Genomic DNA, 21,174 nt, shown 5'->3' on the forward strand with positions numbered 1-21,174 from the left:
AAAATAAATCTGTGATTAGACTTTTCGTTAATTAATGTTGAAACATTCTTTATGGCTTACTGAAACGTGTTTTAGCATTATCTAACTATTATGCTCTGGCCATTAGAAAGTATTTGGAATTTTGGTCATAGTCATACGCTCTTAGTTGTATGGAAAGAGTTGAATTTTGAAAGGATTGAACAAAAGTAACAGTATATGAGTATATCTTCTCACTTCAATATATATTTTAACCGATAATCAACAAAGTGGTGATTTTAATTTTATGGTTTTCCTTCTTTAATTTAAAACTCAATTAATTTTCTCCTTTCGTGTACATGAATATACTCGAAATCTCTTTTCTGACCCATTCCATGCATATTTTATATAATAAATAAACGAAATAGACAGAATACTACAGGTGCAGACAAAAAAAGACATAATAACTTATACAGTATATCATATGATTACGTCAGTGCCGTAAAATAAAATACAAATGATTACGTGCATTATGGGTCCATTTTCAATTACAAATAGGATTGGGTCACTGCTTTAGTTTTCCGACACCAAACCAAAAAGGAATATGGAGTTTACTACAAAAATAACATCATTCTCTCTCTTATTTCTCTCTCTCATAAACCCGACCTTGACCACTGCCACATGCAGTACCGCCGTTTGTCGCAATGGCGATCCAATTATCCGTTTCCCTTTCCGTTTAAAATCCCACCAACCCCAATCTTGCGGTTATGACAAAGGGTTCGACCTAACCTGCGGTAATAATAACGGCGTTAACAGAACCACCATAAGACTACCATTCTCTGGTAACTTCACCATCGAGATGATCGATTACGCAGCTCAAGAGATTTTACTCGCCGACCCAAATAACTGTCTTCCTAAACGCCTCTTAACGCTAAACCTCACTTCGACGCCGTTTGATGGCGTTTACACACGTCGGTTCACGTTTTTTAGCTTCCCGACGTCGGGATATCTTCGTTTTGGGAGGTTCAATCCGATAACGTGTTTGAGCGATGAAAACAGCACCGTGTTTGCCACTGCTTTTCCTAGAGCGGTGAACTACCTGTCCGCTCAGTCGTGCCGGTTAATGAAAACCGTTAACGTTCCGGTTCGTTGGCCGGCTTATGAGCATGCCGTTTCGTATTGGGGACTCAGTGATAACCTATGGCTCACTTGGAGGGTCCCGAGATGCCGCCGGTGTGAGAGTAGAGGTGGTAAGTGTGGGATTAAGAGTAATTCTTCTCGTGAAATCATATGCTCTGATGCTCCTAAGCCAGGTAACTAATTTTATAATCACCGTTATCTTCCATTTTTAATAGTATTACAGAATGATTAAAATTGTCTTTGATCTTAAATTTTGATGGCAAGAGTACAATTTAATATATATCAAGTCAAAAATGCAACTAATACGACGATTAGAGTATATTAGTTAAAGTTGACGTAGACCATGACGAAATTTCGTGTTGAATGAGTCATGCGTATTTGCGTGTTAGTGTTTATATATATAGAATGATGAATATAAACAAATTTGGAAAAATGGCAAGTTTAACAACCAAATAGTTTGTCGGTTTTAATTGTCTAACTATGAAAACGTCATGAGACGGCTCAAGACGATATAATATTGTAGATATGCGTATTGTACACATATGCAAATTCTTCTACGGACGAAACAAATCTAGTAGAAATAGTAAACCTACCTACCGTATAAAAAAGAGAAAATGACTAGGATAACAATAAAATTTTTTTTGTCATAAATATAGTTTTTAAGAATAAAAATGACCAAAATAGCATTTAATGTTTTATCAAAATAGATAAATATACACTTATACTCCAATGGTAAATTAATTTAGACATTAGGGTTTAAAGTTAAGGGATGAAGTTTAGGATTTAGGCTTTAGGGTTTAGGATCTAGGGTCTAGGGTTTAGGGTTTAGAGTTAAGGGGTGGGGTTTAGAATTTAGGATTTAGGGTTTAGGGTTTAGAGTTTAGAGTTTAGGGCTTAGGGTTTAGAGTTTAGGTTTTAAGGTTTAGAGTTGGGGAGTGGGGTTTTGGGATAAAATTTTAAATTTTGAAAAATAAAATAAAATTAAATTTTTCAAAAGATAAAATGCTATTTTGGTCATTTTAGTTTTTGTGACATAAACTTAAAAGTTGACGTGAAAATTTTTAAAAGTCACACACGAAACATATACTAACGAGTCTTATTCCCATAGTGGCAAGCTTATATATGAACGTTTCTTTTAGAACAGCTTATATATGAACGTTAAAGGCACATCAAACCTTGTTCCTCACGTTACACGTATAGTAAAAGTTATAAGACTTTTTTTAACTGATTATCATAGATGTATATATATGCTACTGAGAGAAAAAAATATAGATCATATAACAATACTTACTATCTTCACTTTATAATGCTGAAATTAATTCAAAATTTATATTTGGTTTTAAATTATCAGTTTTAGCAGAAATAAAATTTGATTCTTTAACATCTGAAACAAACAACAATGAATAAAATTATTAGATAGCTAAAACACGATTTGATTCTTTAACATCTGAAACAAACAACAATGAATAAAATTATTAGATAGCTAAAACACGATTCGTACAAAAAGGAACTAAATATGGTAATTATGATTTTTATAACATTACTTTCATGTTTGTCGTAAATAAACACTATAAAGTAGACATTATAGTTGAGAAGAATGACACTGACAGGTTGAGCGATAATATTAAGTTCGCTGCCATAATATTATGAAAGCTCTTAGAGCATCATTATCCCAGTTGCTAAGCTAGGTAGCTTAGTCTTAATAGCAATTAAAAAAAATGGAAATTAAGTTAAATGAGAGGGAACGTTGCTTAATTAGGCGCAAGAAGAGACCGTAGTTTGAGACACGTGTTGGACAAAAGGGCTACATCTCTTTCCCTCTTCCCACTCCGTGTCTCTCTCTCTCCCTTTCGTCGACCACACCGCTTCTCTTTCTCTCTTCTCCTCGAGGACTCCGCTTCCCTTTGTTCATCTCTCAACGATCGGATGAATCAGCCGAGATGAATCAGTTGGCATCTCTGTGGTCTCGTCGTCTCTGTCGGTTGATTCGTCGTCTTTCTCGCTGTCCTTGACGACTCCGCGACTCTGTAGCTCTCCTCGACGACTCCACATGCGTTTCTCGATCTCTCCTCGACGATGAACCATGCGGCGTCTCTCTCTCTGGCCCTCGTCGAGGGTAAAAAACCTCTAGCTCTCTCTCGACGGCTCATCCCGAGGAAGAATCACTCCACCGAATCGAAAGGTAAATCGTATATCGTTGATGTGTTTTTTTAAATTGAAAGTTTGACAAAAAGCTTTGGCTAATTCTGAGTTGTTCAATTGCAGATGGAACTCCATAGAAGATACAATCATAAATTCTCTTGAGAGAGAATCGAGCTTCTTTCCAAACTGAAGGTTTGATCAACTTGTCAATTACTTTGTGTTCTTATTGGTTTAGTAGATTCTCGTTAGGTTGTTGTCATTATTTAGATTCTTGAGAAAACGGTTCGGGAATTTGATCAATTTAAAATATAAATCATGTGATTCTATTTGACATGTTTCTGTCTTTTTTCTCTTAATTACGATGGCGCAGGAGCGAGGAGCAAAGTTCGTCATCTGCAAAAATCTTGTCTTTCTCTCTTAATACAGGTAATAAATTTGTTGTTTGTTCTGTTCAATTGATTAAAGTATCTTGATTGAGGTTATGGTTGAATCTCGGTAATAAATGATGTGGTTAGTGGTAGATAAGGGTTGTGTTAGGTAATAAATATAAGTTATGGTTCAATTGCGATATGTTTGTTGCAAGTTTATAGTTCAAGTTTGATATGTTTGTTGCAAGTTTGTTGTTTTATGTTTTGTTCTGTCTCTTGATTCTTTGTTTTGGTTTAAAAATGTTTGTTTAAAATGTTATCTTTTATGTAATAAATTTTTTTAATTTTAATAAAAAATGTTTAAAATTTTTAAGCGCCCTAATATAAGCACCCTTGCAATGGAGAAGAAAAAATATCAAGTTGCTTAGCTAAGTCTCTTACCCAAATTATCTCATTAAATATTATTATAATATAATTAAGCAACCCATTATGAGTTGTTAGGATAATGATGCTCTTAGAGCATGTTTATCCCTAGAAACCTTAGTACACTTTAATAACTATTAAATTAATAAATTGTAGATAAGAACCTTAGTTAAGAATTACTTAATTTTTTAAGGTACAATGGTAGTTTCTTAATTTGGGTTTTTTAAAAAAAAAAAAATTACTTTTTGAGTTGAGTTGTATCTAACAAAATTTATTACCTAGCACACAGTCCTAACACGCATTCATCACAAGCACATTCACTAATACAAGCATTGATCAGAAGCATTCATCACAACCGCAACCTAACTTGTACAAGCCTATTCAGTAACCATAACCTAACTCTAACTAGTATTTATTAACCTAACTACAATGCAATTAAGAAAAAAGCAAGAAAATGATATCAAGGAAAGTGAAATTACTTAACCGAGAGTCTCAAGTTCTGGAATATGTCTTTGGCTCCTCAAGTTCTCACTACTTTGTTCATTCTGATCTTTTGCTCCTCACATCATTCATCGGCGCGAGCAATGCACACAGTGTCCATCCTTGATCACCGTCTTCTTCGTCTTGAGTGTCTGAGATTTGACCGATGGTGTAGTTTGCTGACCAGTCGGCGAGAAGGTAAGCGAACCATATGAGGAAGACGAAGAGCTTCCCGGATGTGCGTTTTCTGCTGGGTGAAAAGACGACAAGGATCACTTGGAGTGAGAGACTGAAGATTATGAGAACACGAATGTTCCATTCTTCCCAAAGATTCTTCACGTCCTTCGGGATCGTGTCTGCTGCCATGTCCCCTGTTCTTTAGATTTGAAAACAGAGCTATTACTGTGTGATCATCAGTTTTGCCTCCGTAAGTCAAAACCTTTAGTTTTTGGAACAAAACCAACTGTTTCACAAAAACAAATGGTGGTAAGTCAAAACCTTCAATGTAATAATCCAAATTGAATATAAAACCTCTTACTTCTGCAACAAGAGGCGGCCGCATATCCACGCCCTTAGCATGTCCTTCGTATATCTTCTTTCTTTCCAAATGTGCTGAAGCATGTACAATTAGTGGAGTTACTTAAAAAAAAAATCAAACATTACGGGTCATAATTTGCTAAAAAAAAATAGATTGGTCTTACTCGATTCAAATCTTCCCCCCGAATTCTCTTGAAATGCGTTCTCTGCAATGCAATCAAGCGCCTGTACAAAAATAAGTTTCACAAACCACATTAAAAAGTATTTCTAACTTTCAAATGAACAACACACTTACCTTGTTTACACGGCCGGCCCTGGGCCAAGCTCAATGAAACATTCGCTTTGGGCCCCAAAATTATTGAAAATTTTTATATGTAAATAGGCCCCCAATTTGTAAAAAAAAATTTTTTAGGCCCCCAAATTTTTGAAGTCTTTACTAAATGGTCTTGGGCCTCCAAACTCTCAGGGCCGGCCCTGCTTGTTTAGCTTGTCTATTACATCTTGAAGAACTTTGATCTTATTCTTCTGGGCCTTCTCGGCTATCCACTTCCCTAACTTATTAGGAAAACCCATTCTGATCTCTACCTAACCAAAATCCACACAATCAAAATAAAAATCGGGTATCCCACAAATTTGGGTAAGATTCTCGCATATAAATTGGGGTTTATCAATGAATAAGACAATGAAGTAATCCGAAATCTATACAAACCAAAATCAGGATGATATGAGTCGTCAATTGAAGGACCTTGCTCTGAAGGATGATGTGAGTCGTCAATCTCCCAGTCGCCGCCGTGAGGACCGGGAGCATCGTCCTCCGTGGTGAGTCTCCATCGTCCCTCTGACGGCAAAGAAGAGCGAAGAAGGAAGAGACGCCGAGAGTCGTTCAGAGAAAACGAGACACGAACTGACCACATAAAAAAAATAAAACAGAGATATTCTTGTGCCGACACTTAGTATAAAACTCATCTAAAAACCGGTTGCCAAATTCCTTAGTTAAGGATCGATAATATGTTTTTATTTTGTTTAGATTTAATTAAATCAGTTTATTGCTTTAAGAACTTTGCTAAGGACTTGCGATAGACATGGTCTTAGGGCATCTTCATCGCAGGGGTTGAGGAGGAGTTTTTAGTGTAGACTCCACAAAAAAAGTAGAAAAACCGTTGTTTAAAGCCTCCAAATAAGCACCGATTTAAGTGGATTTCTTGCACTGTTTGCGGGTTCCACTGACACGTAGTGGCCCGTAATTAGTTCATTTTTCAATTTTTTTTAATCAGACAAAAAAAATAAAAAATAAAAAATAAGAACCCCAAATGGATTTCATGGGATAAAGATGCTCTTAGACCAACTCCAACGGAAGTTCTTCTCATTCTTAAAATATATATGTATATATATATATGTATATATATGTATATATTATATAGGTATAAGTATTTGTAGGGTCCACAATTTTTGTGGAACCCCATAGGCAAAGACTCTTAAAATCCCATTTTAAGAACCTTTATCTATGGGGATCCACAAAATTGTGGACCCCACAAATACTTATACCTATATACATAATATATATTTTAAGAACTCTAACGAGAAAAATACCCGGTTGGAAGTGCTCTTATGAGTTCGACTTCTCTTCTGTTGTAAATGAAGTGTTGGGGAAATATATCTGTTATCATTACTGTCGACCATAAGGTCTATATATATACAAGGTATTAGACCGTCATAAGGTCATGTTTATCCTTACAAGATAAGGATAAGGATAAACACTACGTTACAGATATACATGGAATATATACTAGATAAACACATAGTCTCTGGTTGTCTTTATCATGTCCCGGATTGGGCCTGCAGTACGGGCTGGTCCATGGTCGATCATCATTTGGTTTATAACACTCCCCCTTGATCGACACATCCGGTACATGTTCGTTGCATGCTTAATGTTGCCTCATTAAAACCTCTCCTGAAAAACCCCAAAACCAATGTGGCAAAATGGGAAACCAAAGACAGGAAAAAGAGTACAACACATGAACTCCCCCAGATGAATGCATCACTGTAGTAGACACATTCCCATCTGGTATCCGAGTCTTCTTGAACGTTGAAGTTGCCTATGACTTGGTGAAGATGATCAGCTGGATTCTCCTTGAATGAACTTGTAAGTCTTGGACGTTGGTATGTCTTTTGGAACTCCATTAAGATGTGGTCAAGATGTACATCTTTGCTGCTGATCACTCCATGTCTTGGTTGAACTGATGGTGCTTCAAACGGTGCTCGGATGGACTTTATAATCTGCAATAAAACTTTACTTGCAGGTCCTTTTTCATGTCCCACGGATTCTCTTTGGTTATATGGCTTTCCCAAAACGTGGACATTCAATATATATTGAGTCATAGACCCAGAACACATACGAACAACTTTACTTCATATCTTTCGTTCATTCGGACTTATATCTCTTCGTATGTGCCAATGGCTTTATCCATTGTAACCAATCATTCTTTATTTTCTTTTGTCGATCCATGTTGAGCTATAGACCTTGTCTATATTCGTTCATAATCATGAGTGTCTAAGGTCATACCATCAATAATTATTTGCTGCAATGAAACTCATCACACAATGAATTCGCAGTCATACACTCATGTCCTTTGTACATGGTTATCGATCTTTTCTTGCTTTAGCAATGCTTATAATCATTAAGCCACGACCAGACATCCTTCTGGTCACTATCCTGGTTTATGGTTCTCACTTAGACGTGCTGACTTAATCATACACACACACACGGCTATGATTTTTCTACAGACTTTCCATATGTAAAACATAGCCTGTTTAATCAATCGATAACTTGTATTATTGAACCTTTGAACCATTAAACCTTTTTCTCTCAGTTGGTCTTTATTATGATCACAAGGAATTATAATATTTTCTGTATGGACTGACTGCACTAAGTAAATACTTAGTCTTTCATATTACTTACAGCTGCTGTATATTACAATCCATAAACAACTTAGGAACAAAGCTTGTTCTATGAGAATTTCTTTCTCATATTTCTATGGTACGTTGATACCTTTATCCAGTGATCCATTTGCTGCTTACTACACCATTATTTCTTTAGTAAATATCCAGACAAAATCAAACTTGATTTTCTGTAGTAGCATCCACCATATAGGAGCATATCTCTTTATAAATTGTTCCTTGGTCCTTGTGAGTATCCTTGTGTAATCAAGCTATACTTGAACGTTATTTAGAAGGAACATGGACACACTATACCATGTGGTCATGTCCTTTAATCTCACGGAATTTCTTATCTCACAAGATCCATTCACTGGTTTCTTTCTTAGATGGCTTTTCTGTATGTACATGGTTACTACGCCCATCTGTCTTATAATTACTTTGAATTCTTTGAACACCCCACGTCCCTATATAGGTTTTATGAGTACTCTACGTGGGTTCATGATCCTCAGGTTATATCCTTCAAATCCCAAGTACTACAATCTTTTATGAGCTCTTATGTATGTAAATACATCTTTGGTGTTAACACTCTTTATCTTTAGTTTCATACTGTTCCAGACATGATCTAATTAGATTTTGAGATCTTATTATCCAAGACCTTTATACCTTGCAGTTTGGCGTCCCAAACTACATGGTCTGGTACCTTAGATGTGTGGTTGCGCAACCTTATTTCTCTGTCTGAACTGGTTTCTCTTATGAACTCGGATTTGTACGATTCTGAGCACCTTTCATTACTTTCCGAGGTTCCTTATTATTTGGAACTTATTTGTCTATCTCTAATAGACATTGTAGCAACTTGATTGTGTCTCTTAGACATCTAATTCGTGGTGCTTAAGCTGGTATGACATAGTCATTTTTTCTTTTCGGGTCAGTGTGTCTGGCATATATTTCTGCTAGCTTTTATATCTTTTGATCATATTCTTTTAGAACGTCTAGATCATAATCTTTGGTCTGAGGATCTTGCCAAGACAACTATGGTTGATACCATTATATTTCTCTTTTACTCTTTACTCTTTATCAGCCTGATAACTTTCTCCTTTCAAAGTTGGATAATCAGATTACTATCTTTTGTAATCTGTGTTCTTGGCCACTTGATTAAATCATCCATGTTTGGCACAAGATACATTATAGTTTTGTGGAGGAAGTCTTATTTATCTAATATATATTCCCAATCCTTATCTGAGGTTCCATCTTAAATGGCACACATATATGTGGTGGAATATTCGTATTTTCTTAAGATGGTTTGTGTATATGTCTGGTTTATGACTCTTAATCATTCAGAGTTGGGAATGTCTATGCTTACATGTATGGCCTGATGTAAATCAAGCCTTAAGCTTTAGGCTGGACGTGGGTGATGTACCATTAGTGAGGGCTTTAAAGCTTTCCAGCCATGTATATTATGGTTGTAAACCATGGAATCCGAATTTATGATATGATCATGGACTGTGGGTTTTAGTCCTCTCTCCCCCTCATGAACATACTCATAATTTCGTAGTGCTTAGGACAGTGGAGCCTTAATTATTTTAGTGATTTTCCCTTTTGTGTACTTATAACGCATTGTGAGATTTTATGGGATCACTTTTGTGCCTTAATTAATTTTTCATCATGTTTTGGATCAAGATGGCTAATCTGGTCATGCCATAAGTGTTTATTTCGTGTTGAACCATACTGGTTACCATGGCTTTATGCCTCTTTCATACTGATCCTTAGCATAGAATAAATCTGTAGAAAATATGAGTATAGGCATTCATAATGCTTTTAGGCGATTTTTCAAAAATCTGAAAGGAATCGTATTTTCTTTGCTCACTGGTTCAATGTAGAATGTTATAAATCTTTATAACTCAATGGGTCTGAATAATGTCGTGTCTTTTGCCATTGTCAGTACCAATTAATTGATTTCAAGTGATTGTAGGAAGGTAAAGTTGAACCTATACAATCAAGATGAAGTTAAATCTATGCGAGAAATCAATCTATCAGTGAACTGACTCATTAGTCTACACCCAACAATTGATTTTATGTGATTGCAGGAAGGTAAAGTTAAACCTATACAATCAAGGTAAAGTTAAACCATGCATGAAATCAACTATCAGTGGACTGATTATCCTTTTATTAAGGTTTTATTTGTTATTTAATCAAGAATCATCAAGCAAGACCAAGCAAGATAATATATAAAAACAAAATCGTTTTTATTATTTCAATAACATAAATGAATAACAAATAAATCAAATCAGATATGAAAACATAAAATCAGAATGTCGGAAAATTATTCAATGTATAATCCGACCTCATGGTCCATGAGTGTCCACTCGGAATCCTCCTCAGATCTCTTCTTATCAAATGTGGTTTTATTAGCTTCAGGGATTTTCATCTCACTGTCTAGTACTTCATAATATATCTCCATGATGTCATTAAACCGTCTGATGTTATCCATCCTTTTCTGCTTCTTTTGCTCAATGTCTAATAAATATGAGAACATGTCATAATAGGTGGTGAAACCTTTGGCCTGATGTGATAACAACACTTCCTCTGAATGGAATGTGTCACGAGTTTTGTTTAACAAATCCTCGTTTGTTACCAATTCACCACATAGTCTAAGAATATAGGTGATTCTCATAAGATCAGAGTGATAATTGTCGATAATTGTCCACGGATTCATAATCCTGGAACCTTAGAGCTTCCCATTTTTTCTTGGATTCGTGCAACAATGGCTCACAGAATCTAGAATTCAAAAATGACCAGAGATTATGAGGATCATTAACATATCCAAACTCGTCTCTTAGGTCCTCACAGAGATGGTGTCGCATAATCATTATGGCTCTGTGTCTTTCACACGCAAGGGTGTCATTGCCATACTTGATGCACTTCCCAAGTCCTCTAGACTTCAAGACGGCTGAAGTGTTTATAGCCCAATCAAGATAATTATCTCCAGAGAGATCAAGGGCTTTGTAATCTGAGGGTATGAAACTCGACATCTGAAATCATTATTCAAAACAGGTCTTAATCAAATAATCTTTTTGAAATTTTTCATGCTTCATATCAATGCCACACACGGACCAAAAGAAATTTTTTTTCTAAATGATACATTTTCTTAAAACCATACGGTTTAAAGTGTGGATCAATGTATTTTTCAGATTTAAGGTCCTCTTATTTCAAACACAAGGTTTCAAGGCCTTTAGGGATTCTATCTTAGATGATCAGGAAAATGTTCCATATTTTCTTCATCCCATTGGATCGGATCATTTAGTATAATGATTTTTTTTTTCAGTTCATATCAGATTGCTTGAAAACTATGAATGATTTATATCCCTAACAGTCGAGATTTCATGTTCAGTATGCAATATTAGTATGCAAACAATATGCAATCAAGCAAACCAATTCAATCATGAAATCAGGTTAGGGTTTTCGAAAAATATACCATATATTTATTATTATTTTTTTCGAAAAATAATCAAATCAGAAATTATTGTGACTTAAAAAAAATAAATCAGGAAGATTTGATTTATTCAAGCAATTTATTATATACTTTTCGATTTAAAAATAAATATATTTTCTCAGATATATCTCTGATATTTCGATTTTAAATATTAAAAAAATATTTTTTTCATTCCTACTCAAGTTCTAGTCGTTATCAATCATCAGGAAAACAAATTTCTCAGACAAGAACAGGAGGTAAAACCTCGGATTAATTTATGAAACCATGATCAGATTTTCAAAAAAAATTATGTAACATGCAGTCGTTAACAGTTCTAGTTGATTCAGATCAGATAAGAACATTAAACAGGACAATAATGATAAGTTTAAGCAAGTAACAGTCGGTTTCTTTCAACATATAGCAGTCAGATTTAAAAAAAAAATTGTTTAACTTTCAATCCTAAACAGTTTTAATGTGAAACTATCATCAGGAAAAGTTTTAAACAATTTTAAAATCAGTTTCAGATTAAGAACAAGTTCAAAACAAGTTCAGGTTCAAGATTTTAAAGAGTTTATGGTTTCTGGTTTTATTTTATTTGCAGAGACATGTTGCTAAATATAGCTACATGGCTGCGGATGGGGGTATTTAATACTTTATGGGTTTTAGATGAGTTTTCGATGATACCTGAAAACTTTTGATGGGTTGATCGGTCTATCAGTTAGAGATCTTCCTGGTTAGCTGATGGATTGCTCGGAATTATTGTTTTTGTTGCTACTTGTTGGAATAGGAGACTGGTATATGGTTGAGAGAGATTTTGGTTTCTGGAACAAATTTTCTGCCTGTATAGTAGCTGAGCGTGGGGGCGCATCCGAACTCCGATTGATGCGGGGTTAGCGGCGTTGGCTTCGTCTCGTCAAGAGCTTTAATTTGGTATCTGGCTTGTCGTCTGGATCCACCGGAGTTGAGGGATAGAGCTGTTTGAACTTTGTCGGGAATTAGGGTTTTTACTGCTCGGATTTATTTCTGGTTTTTAGGGTTAGGGTTTATGAGAGCAACGTCGTGCTGATAACGTGTTGTAAATGAAGTGTTGGGGAAATACTTCTGTTATCATTACTGTCGACCAGAAGGTCCATATATATACAAGGTATTAGACCGTCATAAGGTCATGTTTATCCTAACAAGATAAAGATAAGGATAAACACTATGTTACAGATATACATGGAATATATACTAGATAAACACATAGTCTCTGATTGTCTTTATCATGTCCCGGATTGGACCTACAGTACGGGCTGGTCCATGGTCGATCATCATTTGGTTTATAACATCTTCACCTTTATTTGGCCTTCTTTTCTTTTTAGTCAACTCATTTAATTGTTTTCAATTATGAGATAATTTGTAGTACTCAGCGCTAGAGTTTTTTTTCAAACCCTATATATGTATAGTATTCTAAAAAAAAAAACAGTTACAAATATTCAAAACTAAATTTTGAAAACCTTTTTTTTTTTGACTAAAATTTTGAAAACCTTATATCATAACATCAAATGAAAATGAGTCATTTTGCTTAGGTCTGAATAAATAGGATCATGCATGCATAATCATTTTTATCTAGTAGCAAATAACACGTAGTTTCACTTTGAGAGAGAACCGCCGATCGGAGAACAAACAAATTAACCCAGTGCCAATGGCAATCTTATAACAATTCATATTAGAGAATATATAGTTTGTTTATTCAGCTGATCTATGTTGGTTTAGTACTTGGTTTACTTTGGTTTATGATCTCACTTGCATTTAAGCACACTTGTGTTCTACATTTCAATCAAATGAAGGAATTAACATGATTCTCTCTAGAATCTAACGATTTATTGAATAATTATAGGGAAACCTTCGAAAGCTAGAGGATTCAGATCCATCTAGTAATAAAAGATGTGTAAAAATGATGTAGTTACTATTTTCGTGTCTTTGGTTTCCACCAGAAACATTTTCTTACTACTTACATAAACTTTAGCACTGGGCCAGCCGAACACTACTAAAAATTCGGATAATCTTCAATTCTACTTATTTTAAAGAACACAATTTTTTTTTTTGTCTTTGATTACTTTCTTTAATCATTTTTTATAATTTTTCAGCTATTCCGAGAAAACTCGGTTATGCAATAGCCATCGGTGCAGGGATCCCAGGAACTTTAATCCTCTTCGGTGTTTTCTGTTTCGTTTACAGCAAAATTAACGCCTTCATCAAACGACGCCATCTTATCTCGCATCCAGAGATCAACAACACTCAAGCCCACTCTTCTCAGTCCAGTATCATCATAAAGGGTTTAGATGGGTCTACTATAGATTCATATCCAAAAATAGTGTTAGGTGAAAGCAAAAGGTTACCCAAAATAGACGATGTCACATGTGCCATTTGTCTCTCAGAGTATGAGCCCAAGGAGACGCTTAGGACAATACCATTGTGCCAACACTGTTTTCACGCCGACTGCATCGATGAGTGGCTGAAACTAAATGGGACTTGTCCCGTGTGTCGAAACTCTCCCGAGCAGATTTTGCCATCTGAAAACGTTAATTCTTAGTTAGTCACTCTTGTTATTTTTTTTGTGCGTCGTTTGTAAGTAGTTTATATCCTATACTAATAACTGAAGCAGGGCTTTCCCCCAGAATTCCGCTGTTTACATTATTTTGAAATCATTTTTATACAGTTACAAATCATTAGTTTTTATCGTTAGCTTTTCTTCGTCAACATTTTAGTTATATAGATAACATACATATATTATGTAGAATTTCCACATCCAACTAAAGTCATTAGTATTGAATTACTCCTATTACTAAAGAATACACAAATTCGACAAACGAACAAATTTTATTGGGCAAATCTCTAAAATAGCACATTTCTAAGTTTATATCACAAAAATAGCACTCAAAAACTAAAATGACCAAAATAGCACCTTTCTAAGTTTATCCTTTGAAAATTTTAATTTTTTTTATTTTTCAAAATTTGAAATCTTATCCCCAAAACCTCATTTCTCAACTCTAAACCCTAAACCCTAAACTCTAAACCCTAAACTCTAAACCCTAAACCCTAAACTCTAAACCCTAAACCCTAAAATCTAAACCTTAAACCCTAAACTCTAAACCCTAAACCCTAAACCCTAAACTCTAAATCCTAAACCCCACCCTTTAACTCTAAACCCTAAGTTTGTGACTTTTGATAAAATATTAAGTGCTATTTTTGTAACTTTTGACCTTGAATGCTAGTTTGGGAACATAAACTTGATTTAGTGCTATTTTTGTCTTTTTCTCAATTTTATTAGTAAATACAAGATTACAAAGTCAATATTCAGAATTCCGAAAAGTTATTAAATAAACAGATATATGCACCATATATTAAAAAGTATGATATAAAAATGAATTTAACGATGCTTTAGGGAGAGTAGCTTTACTCGCTAATAGAAAATCATATATATGCATCATATATTAAAAAAATTACAATATAAAAGATGAATTTAACGATGCTTTCGGAAGAATAACTTTACTCGCTAATAGAATATTCAATCCGTTATTTTTTTCCATGTATTAACATTTCCTTGATGCAAAGTGTGTGTTTTACTAGCAACTTTTAGATACAAGAATTCATAATAAGACCCTTCCAACAGAATTTTGCATTGACTTCAGCTTTCCTGATTGCAAAAATGATCTTGTTTGCCATTAGTTGATATGGTAACCGCTTTCATTACACCAATATTGTAAAGCGATTCACTAATTAATTATTCTTATTTGATTTCTCTTCCATGGTTGTGTCCAGAGACTAGAAACACCACACAACAATTAGTCAACGGATAATTAGTGCCAAAATCCGCTGGTAGTGGCAATGACCCTTTAACATGATTTGGTAAAGACGACATAAGAGAGAAACTAGTATCAATATTTTCTTGCAAACCCAGTGGTTGTTCCATATATAACCTTCCACTTTCATACATCTCTTCACTATTTATAACCCATAATCTCAAATGGGAAGTATCTTCGCTACCGTATAAGCACGTACCTTCATTTGATAGATAAACAATGCATCATTATGCAATGGACAACGAAGGTTCTCCAGCGTAACTGATGATGATATATGTTTAAGGTAAAATATATTCTTGTATTTTAAACAAAATGAGGGTTACAACATACTAAGACTTATATATTCACTACAAGAAAACACCGGTATTCCGACGACAAATATCGTTGGTATGTACTCGGAATACCGACATACCGACGAGAATGGTCGTTGGAAATTTCTCGTCGAACAGTAAAATTTCCTCGGAAAATTCTGAGGGAATACCGAGAATTAAAGATTCCGAGGACATTCCGAAGAAACATTTCCTAGGACTGTTCGTCGGTATCTCCTCGGATATTTCCGATGGAACGGTCCTCGGAAACATTCTGAGAGAAAAGAGGTATCGGAATATTCCGACGAACTTCGGCCATCGGAATATTCCGAGAAATCTTTGCCGTCGGAATATTCCGAGGAAGTGTATCCGTCGGGATATTCTTCCTCGGAATATTCCGAGGAGATATGCCCTCGGAATATTCCGAGGAAGTTGTCGTCGGAATATCCCGAGGGATACACTTCCTCGGAATATTCCCAAAAATAATTTTTTTTTTAAAATTAAAAATAATTTTTTTTTAAAAATTAAAAATAATTTTTTAAAAAAAATTAAAAATTTATTTTTTTTAATTGAAATTCGAAAATATAAAATTAAAATTGAAATAGAAAACATATTAGATAATATTCAAAGTTGTACATACCAAAATAAAACATTCAGAGTTTTTGAAAAAAAAAAGAAAGAAACTACGGGAACTGCTCGTTCGGGTACATCCTCTTCATCATCTCCATCATTTGCTCGTTCTGCTTCCTCGTTGCCTCCCATCCCGCCTCTTGATCCGCCATCTTTTGCTCCAACGCAGCTATGCGGTCATCTTTGTCCTTCAACAGGTCCATAAGCACTTCTGGATCAACATAGGGCTGTGGTGCAGAAGGAGGAACCGACCGGGCTCTACGACCCAAACCGACCAAACGTCCCTTCTTCTTTGGAACCGACTGAAATAGAAAATAAACAAATTTAAATAATAGAAAAGATGATAAAATGAAAATAAAGAAATAAATGAATTGAACTTTTTTATAAAAAAAATACCGATTCAACGATTTCGTTGATTCGAATCCGGGATAAGTTGGTCGAAGCCGTCGAAGTGGCGTCCAGGTCGGTTTGAAGCTGAGATAGACGGGTCTCTTCGTCTTCCTTCTGAGTTTCGATCACGCTGAGCACATCCCTCACAACACCATCATCAATCTCCCCGGTGTGCTTGTTTGTATGCGACGTCTTCATTAGGATGAAATCATCAACCGGCTCGCCATCATTTTCATCCGCCTTGAAAAAAACAAAAGTTAAACAAACATTAGAAATTAGAAGAAATGCATAAAAAATAAAATAAAAATACTTAAATAATTAAAAAAAAAAAGATTGAACTTACCAAGCGATCCCCCAGAGTGGCAACTCCTTCCAGACCGTGCTGTTGATCGACTTCGGGACCTTTTAATAAAAAAAATAAAAAATAGTTTAATAAATCCAAAAATAGTTTAATAAATTCAAAAAATTGTTTAATAAATTAAAAAAAACCTGGTTGATGAGCTACTTCTGCTTCCACTCGTAGATCTACTTTCCATAGTTGTACATAACTTTATGGACGAAGGCATCACGGATAAAGTTCGTGTGATCGGGATTCCAGGTGAACTCTTGCTGAAAAAAAAAACACAATTTGTAGAAATTTTATATTAAAGATTAAAAATATAAGTTAAAAAATTAGAATACTTACCGCAAACTGACGAAACCACATCTCCTGGTCCTCGGCAGGGAAGTGAGTGAAAGTCGGATATCCCTTGCTGAGGTTCGAGTACATCATATTGTTGATCCATGCGCTGATCCCGTTCCCGGATCGGTTGAACCTAATATAAGAAACAATTTATTAATAATGAATCAAATTTTAATGAAAGAAAAAAAAGACTTTTAATTACCATGTTTGACGTCGTCCCTTTGGACACGGAGTGAGATAGGGAAGATGCTCACGACTGGGCTGTTGAACCAACTGGGCAACAGTCATCACTCCCGGAACGACTGGAGGAGCAGGAGGGGGTGCAGCAGTAGGAGGGGGTGCAGCAACGGGAGGGGGTGCAGCAGCGGGAGCAAAAACCGGAGCGGGAAATGAAGAATCCCGACAGTGGCTGCTCGACCCCCGAGAGTGGCTGGACGAACCCCGAGAGTGGCTAGACGAACCCTGAGAGTGGCTCCCCGTACCACTACGACCTCGGCCTGAGAAGCAAGAATGAAAGGATCATAATATTGCAACTTTCGCCTCGAATGTACTGATGTAACACCAAATGCATCTGTTCTCACACCTCGATCTGGAGTGTTGTCGTACCAATCACAATAAAAAAAAAGTACAGCGAAATCAAACCATGCCCGGATAATTGATTTCCATAATCTCCCGTATGTTTCCGTAGTATACATCATCTCCAGATGCAGAACAAACGCCAACATCATAAGTCGTACTCGAACGTCTCCTCTTTTGAGTTGTGAATGCATATCCTCGAGTACAAAATCTCGGATATGACTTCACAACATACTCTGCTCCACGCACCATCTCGCGTATCCAATCGTCAAATGTTTCACCTCTGGTCATACCAGCAGACACCTATTAATAGCACATATATATATGTTATATCAATATATGTGAATTTGTATAAATATGTGATAAATAATATTTTAATTTGTTTAAAGCACTCACATAAGTAAACATCCATCCAGAAAATTCTCTCTGCTTCAGTTCTTCAAGTTCCTCCTCTGTGGCGTATCTATATTCGAACCGCTTTTCTGCCATGAAAATCATGTACATATGTTGACAATAATATAATTAATTAAGATTTAAATTTCAACTTGTTAAAATAAAAATTTGTAAGCTAATTTATTTACCTCTCATATTGAAGAACATCTTCGCAGTTGGTGAGCAAATATGTTTGCAAATGACTGCGCTCCTGCTCAGTAAGTCGACGGTCCTTTGGTTTTCCGCTAAGTCGTCCAACATCTGTGAAGATGTCTGGAACCGTAACATGATATGTTGCCCATTCGCCTCTATCATCATGCCGAGCAGGTCTTTTGTTTTTGGTCTGCACTTCTGCTAGAAAGTAGAACTCGGCAAAGTTTGAATTTTCTGAATTTATCATTTGTGCGATTATAGAACTTTCCACCCTACTATAATTTTTCACAATCTTCTTCAAATGGTACATATACCGCTCATACAAATACATCCATCTATACTGCACAAGACCACCAAGTTCCAATTCTCTTGCCAGGTGAATAACAAGATGCTCCATAATATCAAAAAATGATGGAGGAAATATCTTCTCAAGGTTGCACTGAATCACGACTATGTTAGTCTTCAAATTTTCAATACCTTCAAGAGTCACTGATCTCGTGCATAAATCGCGGAAGAAAGCACTAATCCCTGCAATTGCTTCATGAACATTCCGTGGTAATAGTTCCTTGAAGGCAAACGGAAGAAGGCGCTGCATCATTACATGGCAATCGTGACTCTTCAAGCCGATAAACTTTCCTTCCTTTCTTTTGACACAGTTACGTAAATTAGATGCGTAACCGTCTGAAAATTCCACATCGTTTAAAATCCAATCAAAGAACGCATCTTTTTCCTCTGCATCAAGTCAGTATATGGGAAAAGGAGCCCTACCATTCTCATCAACATGAAGTTCTGAACGAGCACATATATCGACTAAATCCAGTCTTGACTTCAAATTATCCTTTGTTTTACCTTGAACTTTAAGGATCGTGTTCACGAGATTGTCAAAAAAGGTCTTCTCAATATGCATGACATCTAAATTATGCCTCAGCAGATGATCCTTCCAGTATGGCATATCCCAGAAAATACTCTTTTTTGTGCCAGTTATGTAGTTTTCCAACAGGATCTACCGGATAATGCACATGTCCACCTTGGTATTGCGTCCTTTCTGCACCAAAATCTCTTAGTTGTGTCGACAAATCTACCCCACAAATTTCCGGAGGTGGACTGTCAAACACCCTCTTGTTCTTCGTAAATTAATTCCTACTCCTACGATATGGATGATCAGGTGGTAGGAATCTCCTGTGACAGTCAAACCAACACGTTTTCCTTCCGTGTTTTAGTTGGAAAGCATCAGTGTTATCTTGACAATATGGACATGATAGCCTTCCATGCGTTGTCCATCCAGATAACATACCATATGCTGGAAAATCACTTACTGTCCACATAAGTACTGCCCGCATTTGAAAGTTTTCTTTACATGAAACATCGCATGTTTCAGCACCTTGAGCCCATAGTTGTTGCAACTCATATATTGGTGGCTGAAGAAACACATCAAGTGATCTCTTAGGATGCTCTGGTCCGGGAACGAGAATGGAGAGAAACAAAAACTCTCGTCGCAAGCACAAGTTTGGCGGTAAGTTGTATGGTGTAAGAATGACTAGCCATAGAGAATACTGTCTTACACTCTTGCCAAACGGGCTGAAACCATCAGTACATAATCCAAGGTAGACATTTCTTCTCTCATACGCAAAGTCGGGATATTTTAAATGCTTCCACGCTTTTGCATCTGAAGGATGTCTAATCTCACCATTTGTTGAATACTCCGCATGCCATCTCATTGGTTGCGCTGTGCGTTCAGACTGATACAACCTCTGCAACCTTTCCGTTAAAGGCAAATACCACATCCTTTTAAATGGCACTGGAACTCTTCCACTCGTATCTTTATAACGAGCATTTCCACAAAATTTGCATATAACCCGCTCTTCATCCGCCCTCCAATAAATCATGCAGTTATCGCTGCATACATCTATTACCTGATACGATAAACCAAGACCAGCTACCAGTTTCTGAACCTCGTAGTATGAACCAGGGGCTACATTATCCTCAGGTAGAATACCTTTTACAAAATCAGCAATCGCATCCACACAGTCTTCAGCCAAATTATAATATGTTTTAATGCCCATCAGTCTTGTTGCAGATGATAAAGCTGAATGACCATCTCTGCAACCTTCGTACAAGGGTTGCTTTCCAGCATCCAACATATCATAAAATCTCATAGCTTCTGCATTGGGTAAATCTTCCCCTCTAAAATGATCATTTACCATCTGCTCAGTACCTACACCATAATCTACATCCATTCTAATTGGTTCTTCTAAACTAACCGCAGGCTGAGATTCGCTAGTACTACCATATTCATAATCAGTTTCTCCATGATGATACCAAATTTTGTAACTTCGTGTAAACCCATTCAAATATAGATGAGTCCAAACATCCCACTCTTTAATAACCTTTCTATTTTTACAATTAGAACAAGGACATCTTAACATACTCGTTTCTGCTTCCGGTTGTCGTTGAACTAACCCCATGAATTCGGTTATACCTCGTTGGTATTCTTCCGTAAGAAATCTCGTGTTCGGATCCAAATGAGGTCGATCGATCCAAGAACGATAATAATTTGAAGAAGACATGCTTTTTTTCAATCAAATTCGTGTGTAAATATAGTATGTGAGAGGATGAAGAAATGGAGTGAATGAAGAGGTAGGGGGGGGGGGTGCGGGTATTTATAGATGAAATGCTGCCGACAGTACCGAGGAAATTCCGACCGACG

General features: G+C 36.0%; 1 protein-coding gene across 4 annotated transcripts; it reads left to right on the forward strand.

Annotated features, from left to right (window-relative positions):
- The first annotated feature begins 246 nt into the window (after positions 1-246).
- Positions 247-14,174, forward strand: LOC106413901 (RING-H2 finger protein ATL20). Of its 4 annotated transcripts, none has more exons than XR_007328779.1 (4): positions 535-3,277; positions 3,361-3,429; positions 3,608-3,663; positions 13,672-13,815. XR_007328779.1 is itself a non-coding variant. In XM_013854662.3 (2 exons), the coding sequence occupies exons 1-2, from the start codon at positions 560-562 to the stop codon at positions 14,024-14,026; spliced, it is 1,155 nt and encodes a 384-aa protein (XP_013710116.1). In that variant the 5' UTR covers positions 247-559; the 3' UTR covers positions 14,027-14,174. The 4 variants fall into 4 exon arrangements, 1 of the variants encoding a protein (XP_013710116.1); XR_007328780.1 differs by lacking the exon at positions 13,672-13,815 and adding an exon at positions 4,623-5,057; XR_007328778.1 differs by having other exon boundaries at positions 536-3,277; positions 13,581-13,815.
- The last annotated feature ends 7,000 nt before the right edge of the window (positions 14,175-21,174 follow it).

This window comes from Brassica napus, chromosome C9, assembly GCF_020379485.1.
Source record: "Brassica napus cultivar Da-Ae chromosome C9, Da-Ae, whole genome shotgun sequence".
Classification (NCBI taxonomy): domain Eukaryota; kingdom Viridiplantae; phylum Streptophyta; class Magnoliopsida; order Brassicales; family Brassicaceae; genus Brassica; species Brassica napus.

Coding starts and splice junctions, on each gene's coding strand:
- LOC106413901 (XM_013854662.3), top strand. CDS start 560: ATGGAGTTTACTACAAAAATAACATCATTCTCTCTCTTATTTCTCTCT. Junction 1,269..13,580: donor CTCTGATGCTCCTAAGCCAG/GTAACTAATTTT, acceptor ATAATTTTTCAG/CTATTCCGAGAAAACTCGGT.